General features: G+C 33.7%; 4 protein-coding genes and 1 pseudogene across 4 annotated transcripts; 2 read left to right on the forward strand and 3 right to left on the reverse strand.

The window, feature by feature from the left end:
* The first annotated feature begins 2,070 nt into the window (after positions 1-2,070).
* Positions 2,071-4,707, forward strand: LOC145101701 (vacuolar protein sorting-associated protein 20 homolog 1-like). The gene is made up of 7 exons (XM_079038972.1): positions 2,071-2,250; positions 2,383-2,625; positions 3,595-3,747; positions 3,833-3,985; positions 4,069-4,152; positions 4,252-4,390; positions 4,492-4,707. Exons 2-7 carry the CDS (start codon positions 2,524-2,526, stop codon positions 4,515-4,517), a joined length of 657 nt encoding a protein of 218 aa, XP_078895098.1. The 5' UTR covers positions 2,071-2,250; positions 2,383-2,523; the 3' UTR covers positions 4,518-4,707.
* Positions 4,708-4,755: 48 nt separating this feature from the next.
* Positions 4,756-6,781, reverse strand: LOC145101700 (putative purine permease 11). The gene is made up of 2 exons (XM_079038971.1): positions 6,691-6,781; positions 4,756-6,008 (listed from the first exon to the last, which is right to left on the reverse strand). The coding sequence occupies exons 1-2, from the start codon at positions 6,695-6,697 to the stop codon at positions 4,924-4,926; spliced, it is 1,092 nt and encodes a 363-aa protein (XP_078895097.1). The 5' UTR covers positions 6,698-6,781; the 3' UTR covers positions 4,756-4,923.
* A 200-nt stretch (positions 6,782-6,981) lies between these two features.
* Positions 6,982-8,084, forward strand: MTACP-1 (mitochondrial acyl carrier protein 1). Its single transcript, XM_079038973.1, has 2 exons — positions 6,982-7,237; positions 7,656-8,084. The coding sequence occupies exons 1-2, from the start codon at positions 7,031-7,033 to the stop codon at positions 7,830-7,832; spliced, it is 384 nt and encodes a 127-aa protein (XP_078895099.1). The 5' UTR covers positions 6,982-7,030; the 3' UTR covers positions 7,833-8,084.
* Positions 8,085-11,457: 3,373 nt separating this feature from the next.
* On the reverse strand, positions 11,458-12,194 carry LOC145100146 (putative invertase inhibitor pseudogene; annotated as a pseudogene).
* A 3,747-nt stretch (positions 12,195-15,941) lies between these two features.
* On the reverse strand, positions 15,942-17,394 carry LOC145101703 (10 kDa chaperonin 1, chloroplastic-like). Its single transcript, XM_079038974.1, has 7 exons — positions 17,214-17,394; positions 17,072-17,130; positions 16,777-16,827; positions 16,533-16,598; positions 16,350-16,397; positions 16,234-16,263; positions 15,942-16,144 (listed from the first exon to the last, which is right to left on the reverse strand). The coding sequence occupies exons 1-7, from the start codon at positions 17,308-17,310 to the stop codon at positions 16,076-16,078; spliced, it is 420 nt and encodes a 139-aa protein (XP_078895100.1). The 5' UTR covers positions 17,311-17,394; the 3' UTR covers positions 15,942-16,075.
* Between the last annotated feature and the right edge of the window lie 1,490 nt (positions 17,395-18,884).

Below are 18,884 nucleotides of genomic sequence, written 5' to 3' on the forward strand. Positions count from 1 at the left end.
CACATATATAGCATACAACACTGTATCACATAACTCTAATTACCTACTCAAGGTAAATTATAGTGAGAAGACTCACCTCGCGTATCTCGATAACTCGCAAATCCCTGAAATCACTAGCGCTCGATCTCCCGAGCTATAGTCCTCCTATAACACAATATATCTCTAATTAACACTTTCGCAACTAAGGTTGACTAACCCTATCAAGTCAACACTGGTCAACTCTGGTAAATGGTCAACGGTCAACTTTGACCGGACTCGGCGAGTGCACTAGAGCGACTCGGCGAGTCTATACGTGTTCATTGACTCCCTCGGATCCCCTCTTGACACGTCGAGTACTTCCCTAACTCAACGAGTTCCACCTGGCATGAATCGCGAGGCCACCACGACTCAACTCGCCGAGTCTCAAGAACAACTCGGCGAGTTCCGGCTTGACTCAGCCCCCTTTTGACTCTCCCTGACTCACTGCGTAATCCCCCAACCCGGCGAGTCTACTCGCTGAACAGTTTACGTGAAACCCAAATCCTACTCGCCGAGTCTCAAGAACAACTCGGCGAGTTCATGCCATGCACAAACTCTATTGACCTCCTGAGGTCAAATCTGTTTCCCCAAACCATAGATCTGGCCTTCCCAAGCATGAATGTCACGTAAAGTTCGAAACTTGATGCTTGTATAACCACAACAAGGCATCAAAAGGGGATTTGGTCCCAAAAATGACAACCTAAGTCCAATAACTCCATACTAACCCAAAAAGCTCCAAGGGTTAAGGTCTCTGGACCTCTTTGAGTCCAAATCCAAGGCACAAACTCGAAGAGGGACCATTTGCTTCACATAATCACTCTCCAAAGGGGGTTAGGAAACCCTAACTCTAAAGATCAACCCTAAATCTGAAGGAGGTTCGAACTATTACCTCAAAATGAAGCCTCTGGACTCTGGATCTGCTTGAATCTCACCTCCTCCTTGCTCTTGTCACCCTCTTCTTGCTAAACAAAGGATACAAAGATCCAAAAGTGACTTCTTCTCTCTCAAAGCGATTTAGCTCTCTTAGGGTTCTCTCAAGGGACTGGTAGCCGCAATGGGAGGCTATAAGTGCCCTTAAATAGGCTCCAAACCCGGGGAATTAGGGTTGACTCGCCGAGTCCACTTTTGGACTCGCCGAGTCCAGACGCGAACCCGCACCCATAACCGCGATCATACTCGGCGAGTTTGGGCTCCAACTCGCCGAGTCTCCTCACAAATCACCAAAAATACAATAATAAATAATACCTGGGAATTCGGGATGTTACATTCAACCTACTGCTTTTGCTTGCTTGATTGTCCTATTGATTTTGCTTCTATAAGAAACATAAACCATCTTTATCAATAAGTTGATGAAATTGTTGGTTTTAACTTTTAAAGAAATCAAGAACTTATTTGCTTTAACAAAATCATACTTTTATGTGGTCTTTTAATGAACTTTATGTAGTATGCTTCAACAAGTTTCAATGGTAGGGGTGAAACTCTTAAATAGGGTCTGGTGAATATTGTTTTGATCCTCTGATTGGGAGGAAAGTCTGGACACAATGACCTAAAGATAAAATTAAATTTGCAGGGTATGCCTTTTCTTTTTAGTTCATCCATTTATATCCGTCTCTTCATAACTAGTGATTTTGTGTGTTAATTTGATACTTATAGTCACTGAGTATAACACTTTTAAATATTCCCGACGAGATAAATGAGATATTGGTAGTATAGTCTAGAATCTAAATGTTGCATATTGAATCTATAATGAACTGTGAAATTTCACACATAAAGTCTATGGTTCAAGCACCAATACACTAAAAATATCGGTAGTCTTCTATAACCTACCGCATTGGCTGACTCAAACGATTCTGTTTACCATTATTATTATTTTTCAGATATGGAATGAGCCATTCTCATTCAGAATAAATATATTATTTTTCAAATATACAAAAAAACATCATTATTCCATTAAATCTTTTATTTTTTTATAGTCATTTTCATCAATATTAATAGAAAAGAAAAGAAAAAAAAATATTCAGTCCCGTTATTAAAAAACACTGTGCTCTGTGAAGTTAACTCTAAAAAAAAAGCCCTTTGCCTTACACCGCTGATGTCTGTCTGGTAATCGAAGGAAAGGGTCTATGTTGATAACTTCTTGAAGAACTTCGGATCCATAAATTTCATGGAAGCAAGTTTCAGTTCAAATCCTTAGCAAAAATCCATTTTACGTTCAAAATCCTTAGTTTCTTCGTAAGTGATTCTAAAAACCCAAAATCTTGGCTTCTGTATCCAGAATTTCATCTGTTTTAAATCAAACACCATCAATCGCTAATCGGAAAACCCTAATCTCGAAATCTATCGCTTTGTATATATTCGGTGCAGGTTACATCACCGATACTGATACTCTGACCCATAGAGCGACAGCTTATCGGTGTATCCTAGATAGAGATCCAAATCCCTAAAATATCGCCAAGCAACCGTTTTTCTTATTTAAGGTTTGAGATTCTGGTCGAGTTACGTCTCATGGGGAATGTATTTGTAAAGAAACCGAAGATCACTGAAGTTGATCGAGCAATTCTTTCTCTGAAAACCCAGAGGCGTAAGCTTGCCCAATATCAGCAACAGGTATTTTAATTTCGGTTCATTCAAATCAATTTTAGTGTAAACGATTCTTTAGAATAGGATATGTGATAGAAAACTTCGATCAAGGGTTCAATCCCCCACATTCACATTGATCAGGGAATTCAGTTCCATGAACTTTAATATATGTTCATGTGTCTTGTTCTTAATAGTTTGTTTTGGAGCATATGTGTTTGAAGCATAGCCCTAAGTGGATAGATAGCTGAAAGGGGATTATTAAGTTATCAGTTTTTTTGTTAGAGACTTATAGTGTTCAATGATGAATAGAGAAGAAAGCTAATGGTAGTGGATAATATGGAAAAGCTGTTTCTATTGTTCCATTTAGTTGATATTTTTGTACAATAAGAGGAGATTTAATTATGGGATCTATGATAGTTTATAAATTTAGCTTGCATGATATTTATTGATGAAGCTTATGTATGACAAGAGTTTAACCAACATGAGAAATGAGAATTTTCTGATTGATGTATATGAAAGAAGATGAACCAACATTAATACAGTTTTCCAAAGTGTACTTCTTTCCCCTTTATCTATCATTAAAAGATATTAGTGAGAATGATTATGCTGTTCAAGTTCTCAATTTTGTGTTATTGAGGGGTATTTTAGGTATAGATCATTAGTCAAACGTTGCAAGTTTACTTCAGTCACAGTTTAAATTCACTTTTGATTTTTGATATTTAAACCTAGTTTTAAATATCAAGAATCTGTTGATTCTTGGTGTTTGATTTATCTTTCTTTTGCAATTATGTTTGATCTCATTATTAATCTATTGAATATGATGATTCCTTAACTAAGCAGCCACCATGTTTAACTTGTTGGGTATCTTGAAGAAATGTTTCCAACTGAATTATTTTAATCAGTAGCGACTATTTGATTTACTCTAGAGTCTAGACAAGGGTAAAATAGTCTTATCTTAGTATTAAACTGGCATTTCGGATGCTAATTCTTATATAGCTTGAGAAAGTGATTGAAGCTGAAAAACAAGCAGCAAAAGATTTACTCCGTGAAAAGAAGAAAGAAAGAGCTTTGTTAGCCTTAAGGAAGAAGAAAGTACAAGAAGATTTACTCAAACAAGTTGATACATGGCTTATTAATGTTGAACAACAAGTAAGTACTCAACTCTTTTTTTTTTTCTTTTTTTTCTTTTTTTATTCCCATAAACATTCACATTATTTAAAATTTCCATTTTTAGTTGGCAGATATTGAACTAGCAAGCAAGCAAAAGGCAGTTTTTGAGAGTTTAAAAGCAGGAAATAACGCAATGAAAGCAATCCAAGGTGAAATTAATTTAGATGATGTTCAAAAACTCATGGATGATACAGCTGAAGCGAAAGCATACCAAGATGTGAGTTTTTCATTCCTTCTTTTATAAATTAAAAAAAAATGATATTCTATAAACAACTTTTTGACACTTGGGATTGTGGTTAGGAAATTAATGCGATTTTGGGAGAGAAGTTGTCAGCTGAGGATGAAGAGGATATTTTAGCAGAGTTTGATAACTTGGAAGCTCAGGTATAGGTTTCAATCTATTTATTTAGTTGAACTTGTATCTATTTGTCAAATGTCTTAAATGCCCTCGATTAACTACAATTTTTTCACTTGTGATTATAGATGACAATTCTAGATTTGCCAGAAGCTCCTGTTGCTGAGTCATCTTCTACAAAAGATGAAGATGAGTTGGATCTACCTGATGTTCCAACAAAAGCACCTGAGATTGTTGCTGATAAATCTCAACCTGCAAAAACAAAAGGTCCTTCTCTCCCTCTCTTGCATTTGATGTTTATGTTTATAACTCTGATTAAAATCTAACAAATTTATGTTTTCCGGTGATTCTTGGATGAAAAAATACAGTTATGGAGGAGCCTCTAGCGGCGTGAGGCGTTGACCACCAGAATACTTGGTCAAATGTGATGATATTTTGATGCTGTTTATCTATATACATTCTTTTTATTTGAAATTTAAATGGATGCAAGGATTAGTTGCAATTCTGTCTTGAAGTAAATTGTACAGTTTTATGTGCTTATATGAAGCTAAAAATTGATATATTATTCATAAAATATTAAACGACTGATTTTACATTTGTAATAATGAAGAAATAAAGGAATTTGTGTACTCAAATACATCAGATAAGTCTTTTTACAACTTATTCGGATAAAAGAATGAATCATAAATAAACCCTATACACAATGTGTTTCTATAATCATATAACCCAACTGACAACAAACCTAAAATATAAACGTAATCTCAAAATTTTCAGTAAAAATCTAAACATGAAAACAAAAATCAACAAGCACATTGACTGCATTTACGAATAACAGGTTTCTTCTTCACCTTGAACTCGAACTCATCAAGGCAATGCTGATAAACATAAGTAAAAAAACCCCAAATCCCCAAAAGAACAGCAATGGTTTTAGCGCCATTCATGGTATAATCATAAACAATGGCAGCAGCCAAAGGCGAAAGAGACAATGAAAGAGTACTAATCACATTCGAAAACAACGATGACACGATGAAAATCAAACCAACGACACCAACTGAACAAATCTGCCAAGCAACAGCAGTCCAAATCAACGTCATGGCGTAACTCAAACTCCCTTCATGAAAACTCGCGATTTCGCTGCGCAACAACCGCCATTCGCCGCTAGCAAACAGACCGACGAGCGAAACACAAGAAGCAACGATTGACGTATGAATCTGGAGCTCAAGAACGACTGCGAAAGTTTCCTTTTTGATGAATTTTTGGAACGAGAGTTGAGTGACAGAAAGTAAAAGCGCGTATAGAGCTGAAGCGGCAATGGTGGAGATGAAACCGAGAGTGTATTTAGTCTGAGTTACGTCAGGAGGGCTAGGCGAATAGTCGCTGACGCCAACAAGACAAGCGGATAACAAAAGAACAACGATTGAATTCATGATCAAGACTGTGAATTTCTGGGAGTTTATGAGAATCGAGAAAACAGCGCTGAAAGCTAATTTAGTCGCGCAGATTAGCGAGTAAGTTGAGGCCGATAAGTATTCTAATCCGACGGAATACAGTAAATGATCACCGGCGATTAGGAGTCCGAGGCCAAAGTAGACTGATAAGACTACGATGAGAGGGGAATTAACCGAGGGTTCTTTCATTTTGGGAAAAAGAATGAAGGGTATGAAAAGGATTGGGAATCCGGCGTTTTGAGCAAGTGTTGCAGTCCATTTACTGCGTCCACCGTGTTCATAGTAAAATCTTAGGAGGAGAATGGCGGTACCTTGACCGATTAGGAGGAAAGATATGTTAAGGAACACCAAACACCACCATTGCCACCGGCTGATCTCGGTGATTGGTGGAAGGATTGATTTGCGTTCATCTTTCGCTGCCTTAGGATCTTCGTTATCTGTTTCAATAAAAAATCACAAACTTAGAAACTAGAACAGATTGCACATATGAAAAAAATCATATATTATTGCATCTGTTCCAGATGAAGAACTTCGTTTGGAGTTTTGATTTCAAGCTAGTACAGATCAAATGCTAACTTGATGTTGAATCTGTTATTGATTTGCTACAATTGAACAGATACACAATCCATAATAATTTGAGACATGTAAAATAGCCTATTTGACTCGTCAAAGTTAAACTTTAGCTTTTCAAATTATGAAATCAATAACTTGATACCGACATGATCTTTGATTGAGGAAACAAATTTAACTTCAATCCACTTCCAATTATAATGAAATTGAAATTCCCGCGTAAAATTAATTCCCTAAATCGATCTGGATGACAAAACACATGACAAAGGGAATTTTTTTTAACACCCCACGTCAAATCCAATAGGTGTGAAAGAAAACAAATTCCTAGAGATCCATTAGTTCTAGAAGAGTGAAAGAAGAATACAACGTTCATTGTTTCTGCTAACAATCATACACAAGGGCAATAATCCTTATTCAGTTTGTTGATTGTGGATTTGAATCCAAACAAATATGAATTACAGTATAATGTAGAAGATTCATCGTTTGATATAGAATCGAGATTCATAAAATGTGATAACATATACAATCGAAATACAGAGAGAGTAAAACCTGCCATGGTTGAAAGATCGAAGAAGTTTGAGAGACAGAGAGCGATAAGAAAGAAGAAGCAAACGTTTGTAATGGAAGTGGGAAGAAAAAGTGAAAACTGTATTATTTTTGGGTGACTCATCCTTTCTAAATTTACAAAATTTGATTCATATTCCGTTTCTAACGAATTAAGTCGTTTAAACAAATGTACAACATTTATTACACAAAGTACAAGTATGATAAAATTGGGCTTTGGATTGCAGAATAAACCCAATGGGCTTCTTCGCTATCAGGGATGCTTTAAAGTTTAAATCCAACATTTTCACAGGCACAGAGAGAGGACAGAGAAGAAGGTGCGAGAATGGCGTCGGCTTTGAGAGCAGCAATCTTAGGTCATGTACGAATCCCGGTGGTGGCTAACGGATCGAAGCTGCTGAGTCCTTTATGGATCCACGGGAACACTTCCGTTCGCTCAATGTCATCTCACGACGATCATCTCGAAAAGAGTCAAGTCATTGATAGAATCCTTGACATCGTCAAGAGTTTCCCTAAAGTCGATCCTTCTAAGGTATTGTCACTGTGATTTTACTCAATTTGATTCTAATTTAACTTTTAGGCATAAATCTCAATTGCTGAGCTGATTATTTTATGTTTAATTTTACTTTGACCTAATTTTAATTTTGTATGATTGTGGAAATGATTGCTTTGGATCATCGATACGTTCTTACATATTCAGTCAAATGTGGCATCGTTGGGATTCAAAAACGATGGTGCAATTGTTCATTTTGTAAATCTAATACAGAAATATGACTATGTTGAATATTGAAATGAATCCGCTAGATTCGGCTACAAAATACAAACCTGTTGTTAGGTTAATTATTGAGCTGAATATAGTAAATATTTTTTCCGAGTTCCAATTTGGATACCTCTAGAAATGGTTATTTGAAGGAATGGATTACAAGGTTGTGATCTGTAATAATGTGCAGGTGACCCCTGAAGTTCATTTCCAGAAGGATTTGGGGTTGGACAGCTTGGATAATGTGGAGTTGATAATGGCGATTGAAGAGGAATTCAAATTGGAGATCCCAGACAAAGAAGCTGATAAGATTGATTCTTGTGCACTTGCAATTGAGTATGTATATAACCACCCCATGGCTAGCTAAAACCCTAAAATCTAGATCTTCTGTTTTTGGCCCATCTTGTTTTTGTGATGTTTGTTTTTTCTGTATAAGTTGAAGTGGGAGGAAAATAATTGGAAGCATTTTAGACTTCATCATCACCATCATACTTTCGTGAACATGATTTAGCAATCTTTATATTCCTTCCTTTGCACTTGAGATTAAGTAGGGAAGGGTTGATTGAACATGTTATTATGAAACTTTTAATCTTTGAATACATTTTGGTGTTAAAAAATATTTTGGATGTTTTTGTTTTTGTTTTTGTTTTTGTTATGGTTATTCATCTGTAAGTGGTTTCTTCTAACTAGTAGCTGTTTCATGTTTTTGGTGATTTTAGTGTCACTAGCCATTTAGTGTAATTTGAATTAACATGAGTTTCAGTGGGGACTAAAACTACGATAAATACAAGTTAGGTGGTGTGGAGTGTAAACTTTGATCTCAAACATGATGAAAACGGTCTTAGAACAGATCTCCATTAATCCTTTCAAGTTTCAAGCTTGTAAGCTTCGAGTTTTATAATCTTCATCCCTTTTTTCTTCTTCCCTCAATGTGGGGTCAATGCAATGCTTTCCCTTTCACTTGATAGCCTTCTTTCTCTACACTTTTTTTTTTAATTTTAATCTTTAATATATATATATATATATATATATATATATATATATATATATATATATATATATATATATATATATATATATATATTAAAATTAGATTAATTTAATGATAATTTTTACATCAATAGTTAAAGAAAATTATATTTTCACTTTATTGAGTCGCCTACCTTCTCTATTTTAGTGTGTATTTTTTGATTTTTTTGGTCACGTTTTCTATCGCATTTTTTATGTATTTATCATGTAATTTATGCATTTCACGATATTATGGGATTCACACATACTTTGGTAGATTCAGTGCGTTTTTGTGTTTGTCGATGTTTTGACGTAATGTAGGCATGACAATTGAAAAACGAGATTAAAAGAAGTAAATAACGGGGGAGGAAAAGAAAAGATGAACAGGTAGAGCAATGGATGATAACCGGATGCATTTGGATAACAAATGAACCAGAAATACTCGTATATAATCCAAAGAGAATTTTTGCATCTACAATTAGGGGAGAAAATCGGTTAGGTTTATGGGTTTGTCAGTTTCCTTGAATCGGTTTCTTCAGTTTGATTTTTTTTGTTTCTCCAAACAAAATTCAAATCCCTCTAGACCAAACCGGAAACCGAATTCCAATTTGGGTTGGTTCGATTTGGAAACTGAGGAAACCAAATTGCTAAAAGAGCTAAAATGTCTTTTATTTTATATTTGATTATTTAACATTTTTATTTAATATATAAAATTTGAAATATATTTTTAATTAGTTTGGTCTCGAACCAAACCAAAAATCGATTTTGAATATGGTTTAGTCTGAAATCGATTTCAGTTCGATTTAATTATCGGGTTTTTGGTTCCAAACCAAATAATTCCCAAATTGGAGGATATGGTGACCTTAAGTTCTAAAAGGAGCCCAAAATGTTGACAAGTAGCTGCTATTTACGAGCCAGTTGCAGCTATAAAAATTTGCCTTAAAAGCTGCCCAGTTTTGGTCCTTTAAAGCCTTCCTTTAAAGCCTTTAAGGCCACCATATGTTTTTAAAGGACCCTAACTGACTTCAGCCTATGAATGAAGAGTTTAATGTTCTTATCAAAACTGATACTTGGGTTCTAGCTATGATATGATGTTTTTCCGATTGTATTTGCTATAGCTTCTAGCTAACCGATAACCGATTGCCGGTTTGTAAGTGAGCTTACTCTATAACCGCCAAAAAAGAAGCTCGCAAACCAATGCTTGAAATAAAATAGCAATATTGAAGATTGTGTCTATAATAATAATAATAATAATAAATGACAAATAATCCCTATGAAGTTTATATGGTTTACTCTTTTACTGGCTTTATTTTTTAGAGTAAATTACACGAATGGTCCCTATGGTTTAAAGTAATATGCGCGAAGTTTATATGGTTTGCGAAGTTTATATGGTTTACTCTTTTACTAGCTTGATTTTTTAGAGTAAATTACACGAATGGTCCCAATGGTTTAAGGTAATTTGCGCGTTTGGTCCCTAACTTATTTTTTTAACTCGGAAGGTCCCTATTGTTTGTTTTTGTTACGCGTTTGGTCCCTGTCTTACCTAAAAGACTATTTTGTCATTGATTTTTTAATTTATTTAAATAATAGTCTTTTTAGGTAAGATAGGGACCAAGCACGTAACAAAAACAAACAATAGGGACCTTCCGAGTTAAAGAAATAAGTTAGGGACCAAGCGCAAATTACCCCAAACCATAGGGACCATTCGTGTAATTTACTCGATTTTTTAAGTGGCTTTTTAAAGGAACAAATTTTATTTTGTTGGGTCCAATATGTCATTTTTGAGAAAACAAAGGGGTAACCCAGTTACCCAGCTCACTTATTTCTATATTTTAATAAATTAAACAAATTAAAAAGTCCCACAACGTCTATGTGTCTCTCTCACAATTGAATAATTGTCATTTTCCGATGAAGACGATTTTAGATTCTTCTGGTTCACCAAAAGATTACTCGATTATTCATCAAAATGGATCAACAGGGGGATATCGAAGGTTTTGGATCCAGTCCAAGCTTCAACTTTTACACTTCTGATACTTTAACATCCATAGCAGCCACTAAAGTCATCCTCGAAGAACAGGCAGCTCGATGTCACGAATTTGGGGATTCCGATGAAGACGATTTAAAACACAAGAAACGATTTCCTCTTTTCGACTTCATTTTGTGCTCTTTTTCACACGTAAAATAGCTCATGAACAGGAGTTTGAGCCTTCAACCCGCCGGCGACTTTGGAAACCTCACCGGAATTCCTTTTTTGCTTTGGAGTTAACACCACCACATGATCCTTCCCTTCACTGTTGTTTCGCCGGAGCATATACCGGAGTAGCGGAGCTTCCACTTCTTCAATAGAGACCCCGTAGAAATACTCTTCTTAATTTCGACCTAAACACCTCCAAAACAGAAAAACAACGGAATAAGGAACTATATATATTTGTTTAGGACCGAACCCATCACCAGGACCATCCCGTCGGAACTGTTCATGTCACCAGCCACCATGGCAGGTGTTGACTGTTCTTGGAGATTTTTGAATGAGTTCTGAACAGAAAAGAAAAAGGGTTTGCTAAGATTGATGGAGGAGTAAGGAAAAAAGATTGGAAGTTGATTGAAGGTCGAAAAGAGATGAAGACAGGAGGGAAAATGGTGATTCTCGCCGGTTCTTCTTCTCCGGTGAACAGTTTGCCATCAACTGGAGGGAAAATTGTGAGGCTTGCTTCAACTGGCCATGGCGGTGGTTTGGTGGTGATTGGATCAGTTTGCCATCAAAATAGAAGGAAGACGGGAGGATGGGCCGAAGAAGGCAACAACTTTGGTTGTTGTTGGGTTTTTTCTGGTGATGAGAGAGAGGGGCCCCAAGTAAAGGGGATTAAAAGGACATGTTGCCCATGGTTCCCTCGTAACGCCACGATTAAGTGACTAAAATGGTCGATCCTAAACAATTCGTAGGCTATATGTGTCATTTTCCATAATAATAATAATAATAATAATAATAATAATAATAATAATAATAATAATAATAATAATAATCAAAGAGCAGAGTTTACAGAATTTAATCCATCATTCTATGGATTCTATTTTTCTTTAAGATTAGTTTGCATCACTTTGAAGTATACGTACAATCGAAAGCCCAATTGCAGCCAATTCAAAAGTAGCGTTATTTCTTTTTGTCAATGGCGACAAACCCATACGTTTCTCCTTGAATCCATCTTCACAAGTGGTAGTAGCATCCATAACCGAGCTCATATGTAAACTTGCCTCATAGTAACGCTTATTATTATAATATTTCGTGGCATCTTTAATATCAGAGATAGAGTCTTTGTAAAGATCATGACAGTCATCCAAACGCAACTTCATATAAGAACTGATCTTCTCGATATCATTTTTCAGCAACTTTTTTATGTAAGACTGAGTGTCAGTCATGTTATCATATGCTAGTTTGATCGAGATCTTTCCAAGCTCTATGATGTCAGCATGACGGCTCCCAGAGGCTGCTTGGAGAGAGGTGGTGCAGAATCTGTAGTTCACAAATGGATCTTGTTGAGAGCAAATTTCACAAGTGTCATGGATTAGGGTTTTTGCATTGATTGAAAGAAAGAGGGGTAAAAAGATGAAGAAAGACAGAAGGGAAGAAGGAGAAATCATTCTTACGACAAATGTTTCCCTTTTTTCGAAGAAGTGGAATTGCTTAAGTAGAGATGAAGAAGGGTTTTGAGTTGTGTGTGCATTTGTCTAAACTTTTTTTTTATCGAAGATTAATCCATAATTATAATGTGTCATGTTATATAGTTGGACTTTGTAACTTTTACACATACGATCTGCATGTATCTACAGATTTAACTCAAAAGGACATACAAATTATTATTTGAGTAAATTTTTTTTTTTTTTGTGTACATTCAAACAATGCATGTGAAATTAACCATAAAAGACAATTGTGGGCAGGTTACTTACGTCCCTCAGATTATGGCTCAAGATTTACAAGACGCGTGACACAACGATTACTCATCTACGACATCATTATTTATTATCTGAGTTTGATCTTCTCTCTCAAATTAATTGGTATAGTTTTTGCTTGATGTAAAAAGGGAAAATTACAAGCAACAAATTATTCTTGCTACTAATATACGTAATGTATTTTGTTTTTACATATAATATAGAGCAATGCATATGTATTTTTTTTTAATAAAGATGTTATTAAAAACTATCAAGAAGCTAGAAAAGCAATACATATGTAATTATGCATCCACAATATATAGAAAATGTACTCGATTTTTTTTAACCGTATGTAACCTGAAACTTGAACAATATACTTTGTTATTTATTTAAAATAAAAAATATTTACATTCGTTTACCCATAATATCAACTTAATTACAAGTTTTACCAATAATAACTTAGAAGGTGAGGGTTACATATTGTTACTATCAAGAAAACTATACATAAAAAAATATGTTACTATTATAGGAACAAAATAGGATATGCTTTACCCTATTTAACCTAAAGAAAAGTAAAAGTTTGGGTAGTTAATTATATTAATCATTTTGTGCATATTATTTTGTAAATGCCTACTTCAATATGTATACGCAAAGGTTATCGTAAAAGGATAAAAGTGTAACTATTTCGTCATATGCAATGTTTAGGGCAGAACGGAAAGCTAATTTAGTTATGGAAGCTGTATATCGAAAATGTTTGAACCGTGCAAATGGGATTCCTTTGTGGATAAATGTTTATAATAATTTAGGTCTAAAAAATCAATTATATTTGGCATTTAATTTTTACTCATTGTGTTCTTTTACACTCTCTTAAAAAATTAGATAAAATTGTAAGAATTTGCATCAAACAAGTTTAGTTTAACACCAATGGTGCAAAATTTTCCATTTTTTTGTCACTTTAGTCCATTTTTTTTTTTTTTGAATTGATGATTTTACCCTTGAATTTTGTTTTTTCAGTTTTTTTATTTATTTAAATACTTTTATAATTAAAAATCTCTCTCTCTCTCTCTCTCTCTTTCTCTCTCTCTCTCTCTCTCTCTTTCTCTCTCTCTCTCTCTCTCTCTCTTGCGCGCCACCACTTCGTTTCTTTTCAAAAAAAAAAAAAGGGAAAAAAAATACAATCCATGAACACCACTTCAGAAATCAGAAATCCATGAACACCCACTTCAAAAATCAAAACTCATCTTCATAGTTACGATTTTCAAAAAAATAGAATATCACCACCACCATCGAAGATTTGAACAATATTCAGGGGAAATAAATCGATATCTTGCCTTCAAACTAAGAGACACATACACGAACAAATCTCGTTTCATCTTCAGATCTCTAAGCAGATATGAGGAGGTAGAGAGATAGATTTCGATTCATATCGAGGGTTTTAATCACTTAATCCAACATTATCAAAATCTGAAAGGGTCTAAACTCTATTCCTATGTAACCCAAGCCCTTCAATTGATCAAATTCCGACCCGATGTCCCGAAATTAGAACATCACTAAAACTAGGTGTTACAGACTCTATTTGAAATTGTGGTTCTACATGACAAAATTATTTTCCTGTTCAATGCATTAGTATACTCAATAAATGATTGATTCTCTACAAACTTGAACGATAATTTTCCAACTACAAATAAGTTTAGCAAAGTTTTTTTTATTCTTTTCTCATCATGTTTCCAATTCCTAATATTATTCTCTTCGTTTTCATTTTTTTTTTTTTGAAATTTAAAGAGGTTTGGTTTTCTAATTTTTTTTCTAAATTTGTTGGGTTCATTTTACATCTTTCTGTATGTCTAATCGTGCTAAAAGTATTGTTCTCGCCGGATTTGATTTTAAGCAACGTGACACACCTTTTGCATTTGCTACGTTTAACTTTGTCAATATGAACTACATCATAATCGCCCCAGTAAGCCGCCCTTTTGGCATACTTCATTTTCTTCTTGTTTGTTGTTTGACTTGTTCCAGGTTTGTTTTCAAATAGAGTGTTATCAACAGACACATTTTGATCATCAATCTAGGGCACAACACATTTAAGTGGCACATTAACATAACACATTTATAGATTAACAATTTTAACATAACACATTAAATTTGATATAGTAGAATAACAATATGCTTATATAGTTGATCAACATAATGGGAATTAAATGGTTATTTGAGTTTCTTGAGTTGGAGCCCAACTTCCCATGACTAGACAAAGTATGAATTCGTGAATCCTTAGAGACAATAGGAATAGTCGATTTTTGAAAATCTAAAACAAGAGAAATGATAGACAGAAGTAATTTCAAGTTTGACAATGGTTGAGAAGATTGGTCGATTTTGAAATGACAAGGACGGGCATAGGGTTTTCTTTCTGTTCTGAATGACGAGGACAGAAGGTGATTTCGATTTTTGTCGATTGGAGAAGGGGGACGAGGAATTCAGGGCGTGGCTTCGAGTTCGACTTTGATCAGATAAGGGTTACTAGCGACTAACGAGGGAAAGTAATCAGGAATAAAATTAAATGTCTTTTCAATTTCGGATCATGTATTTAAAACTGAATAAGCTCTTATTTGGGTAACCAGAACCGAATAATTCGATAACCGAATAAGCATAATATAAATACTCAAAACCCGGATCGAATTGCCTATTCGAACCTAATTCAATGTTCAGTTCAGCTTTCCAAGCCAAATTCTCATCCCGACTTATCACATCTCATAACTCCACATCAGCATAACCTAAAAAGGGCTCGTGTTCACTCGTTATAACGAGCTCCACATGGACATAACATGCCCTTCGTTTACACCCGCACCAAACAAACCTTATATGTACACCATGAAAAATGATGGGAAACACCATTGCTTGTCTTACCAAACGAGTACAAGGTTGGAAACACCATGATTACCCAACTAACACGCTACACAAGGAAATCTATCACTTACATACAATAAAATAAGAAAATTATAAAAAAGAAAAAATAAATGTATAACTTTTTACACCATTAGTTTTGTATTGTAGGCAGATTCTTGCTTTATCTTCATCCTCCCGACTCATCATAGTCTAATCATACATGATCTTGGTGTGACAGCAGCTATACTTGATGTAAGATAAACTTTTTTTCGTGTACATCTGATAATCCTCTTGATCTATTACCCTTCCCCACTATATATTCCAATCATAATCAAATAAATCTAGCGGTAGCCTTTCACCTAATCCCATGCCAATTTGGCAATTTAGTGTGTTATTGCTACATGATCACTAATAATCAGTTATTGGATTTTCATTAATATAAAGTTACAAATACATTGTATCTTGGTAATAATTTTATTCTTTTTAAACATTATTACAGGAAAAAAATATATCTAACTTGTTATTTCCAAAATCTGTTCCTGTTGTGCTTCTAAGTCTAAACGTATGTTGTAATAAACATTGCGGATTTTAAAGGCGTAATGTCATTTCTATTTTAGAAAATATCATTTAGATCTGAGTTTCTTTTTCATTTTAGAACAACTAATGAACTTAAATCATAACATCATAAACATAATTTGTTATGCTTGTGATGACAAAACTGTATCAATTCATAAACAACAATCAAATTATTCAATTATGATAAAAATCTCATCAAAATAAAATGGTGTTTGTCTACTACTACTCAACCACAGCCAACAAGTCAGCCTCTTTGCAGAAACAGTGTCTTCCCACTGCTCCAAGATCCACCTGTCAAAATCATTAAATCATAATTACAAATTTTCTTGCATGAAAGAAGATTACAAAATGGTTCAAAATGCAATATATATGATTATTACCTCATATGCGTTTATGTCAGAGAAAAGAACCTACAAACAATGTAAAGCATAAAGTCAAACAATGAACATTGACCAACAACACAAACTACATTGCTTATCTGTAATATGAAATGTACCTTTTTCCCTGGCTCCAAGTCTGCTACCTCAGAACCAACTGCAAGAATCTGGAACAGGGGAAGAGATTATTCAACGATTATAGAGATATAAATGTCATTATGACAAAAATAAAAAAGTGAAAACAATCGTTAAGCAATAAGCATGCTTTCTTGAATAAGAAGATGGAAGTTATTACTACTCACCTCTCCCATAAGATAACGTTCAAACTTGACAGCTGATTTAGGCAACAAAACTCCACCAGCCGATTTCTGATCATAAGATAAAGGTAAAGCATGAATTCAGAGATTATGGGAATACTTTAACAAAGAAACACATGAATTGAAAGATAAACTCAGATGATATAAGATTCATTCCTAAGAAACATTACTAAAGGGACAAATAGAAGTACATAGATATGAATTTGAACATAAAGACACAATAAGGTACCTCAGGTAGTTCCTCCAGACGAATTAGCACTCTATCAGCTTGTGGCTTAACCTATGAACACGAATAAAGTATAACACAATGGATAATCAGCACATCGCCTTGTAGAACAACATTATAGTAATTTATTACATCACAGATTAGGTGCATTATAAAGTTGAAATTGATAAGTAAGTTAAAATGTAGATTATTTATTGAAACTAAAACATTCAGAAGTTACTCAATTACATGAAATCGCATGTTAGGTTAAAAAATTTAAAAGGATGAAGAAATCGTACTAATAATCACAGATAATTACCTTTGTAGGCTCGTATTTGGTTGCAATTGCATTAACCTTGAAGGAATTTCTTCGTAGACCTGTTAAAATTGCACGATAAAATTCAAAAAAAAAATGAAAAAAATGAAGCTAATAAGAGAGGAATTAAGGAAATTGAGAATACCTAAAGATGTGGTTTTCGTAGAGACGGAAGGAGAATGAAGGTCTGCAGAGAAAGAAGAAAAGGGTTTAGCTAGTGTAAGGAGACTGGAGGACGCCATGGATAAGATTAAGCTCCGGCTTTCTAGAAAGAGAAAGAGCGAGTGTTGAGGGTTTTAAGTGAAAGAGAACGAGGTGCGTTAATTGTATGGTTTTGATCGGTAGGGTTCTAGAGTGTTCTGAAATAATAAACGAAAGAAAATTTTTAATTACAATTTAATATAATATTTATTACATTTCACACTTTATATATATGTAAGTATAATTATTATAAGACTTTTTAATTTTAAAATTTGAAAAAAATCATAAATTAACATATAGATATTATTTATTTAAAAAATATAAAAAAATGATAAGTCAAAACTCATTAAAAATTGACATATAGTAAAATTATCTTTATTTATTATAAAAGAAGATTTTAGAAAGTAGATTGTAAAATTGGTGTACGATGTTTTATCAAAACATAAGTTTAATTATTTGTCTTATGTTTAGTCTAAAATTAAAAATATTTTAGCCCTTCGAAAATTTAAATGCATTTGAAAAGACTATTTTACTCTTCTAATTTCATTTGAATTTTCTTTTATTCAAATGCATTCAGATTTTTAAAGACCAAATTTGTATAATATTTTCAATTTTGAAATAAGCATGTAACGAAAGAAAAAAAAAAACCCTCCTTAATAAATGAAGGTTTTTTTGCCACTTGTCAATCTCTCATGAGTTTTGATACTTGTCATTTTATGGTAATTTTGAAATAAATATTATCCACTTGTCAATTTTTGGTTTGTTTTAATTTTTAATTAAAGTCATATAGTTATATATGTAAAGTATTAAATATCATATATATGATATTAAATACGTTTCTTTCTTTTTTATTTTAAAGTTGTATATTAAAAAATATTTCTTTTTTATACTTTAAGTTTAATCATTTTTTAAATCAATCCGTATAATATACAGGTCTCATACCTAGTCACACTAAAAAAACACTTTTTGGTGAACCACACCAATTTTTAACTCACCCTATATTAGTATTACAATTAAAATAGAATAATAAACTTTTCATATCATTGATCAAGAATGCTTAGTTACACTACAAAATCATATACATAATAAGTAGTAACATAACCATTTCATCTTAAATGAGCGAGAATGTGAATAATAATGTTTATTTTATTTCTATGCAAATACTAGTCGTACTAATTGATGAAAATTACATTTTGTGTTGTGTATCAAGTATCAACAAACATTTCAATTGTAAATATTAGAGTTTGGGGTTAGTACGTGTGTTTGGTTTCTAATTTAGCTCGTAAAGTTCTAAGACATATTTTTTTTGTGATTTTGGTCACAGTTAGATGTAAAAATACTATTTTATCCTTAAGAATTTATTAATTAATTGATTATTTATAACTTATTAAAATTAAAATGGGTCCACTTAAAACACTACTCATCACACATCCCTACCCGCTATCACCCATATTTCTCTTTATCTTTCTTCTTCAATAGACGAAATCGTAAATCGACCACCCCCTTTTGGCTCACCAATTTGTCTCTTCTTCTCCCAGCTCATCGGACCACTGCTTCACATTGAACGATCACCACCTCAAATCGGCAACCATCTCTTAGCCGTCGTCGACGACCA

The sequence above is a fragment of the Lactuca serriola genome, chromosome 4, assembly GCF_051521515.1.
Source record: "Lactuca serriola cultivar US96UC23 chromosome 4, Lser_US96UC23_V15, whole genome shotgun sequence".
In the NCBI taxonomy this organism is placed as follows: Eukaryota; Viridiplantae; Streptophyta; class Magnoliopsida; order Asterales; family Asteraceae; genus Lactuca; species Lactuca serriola.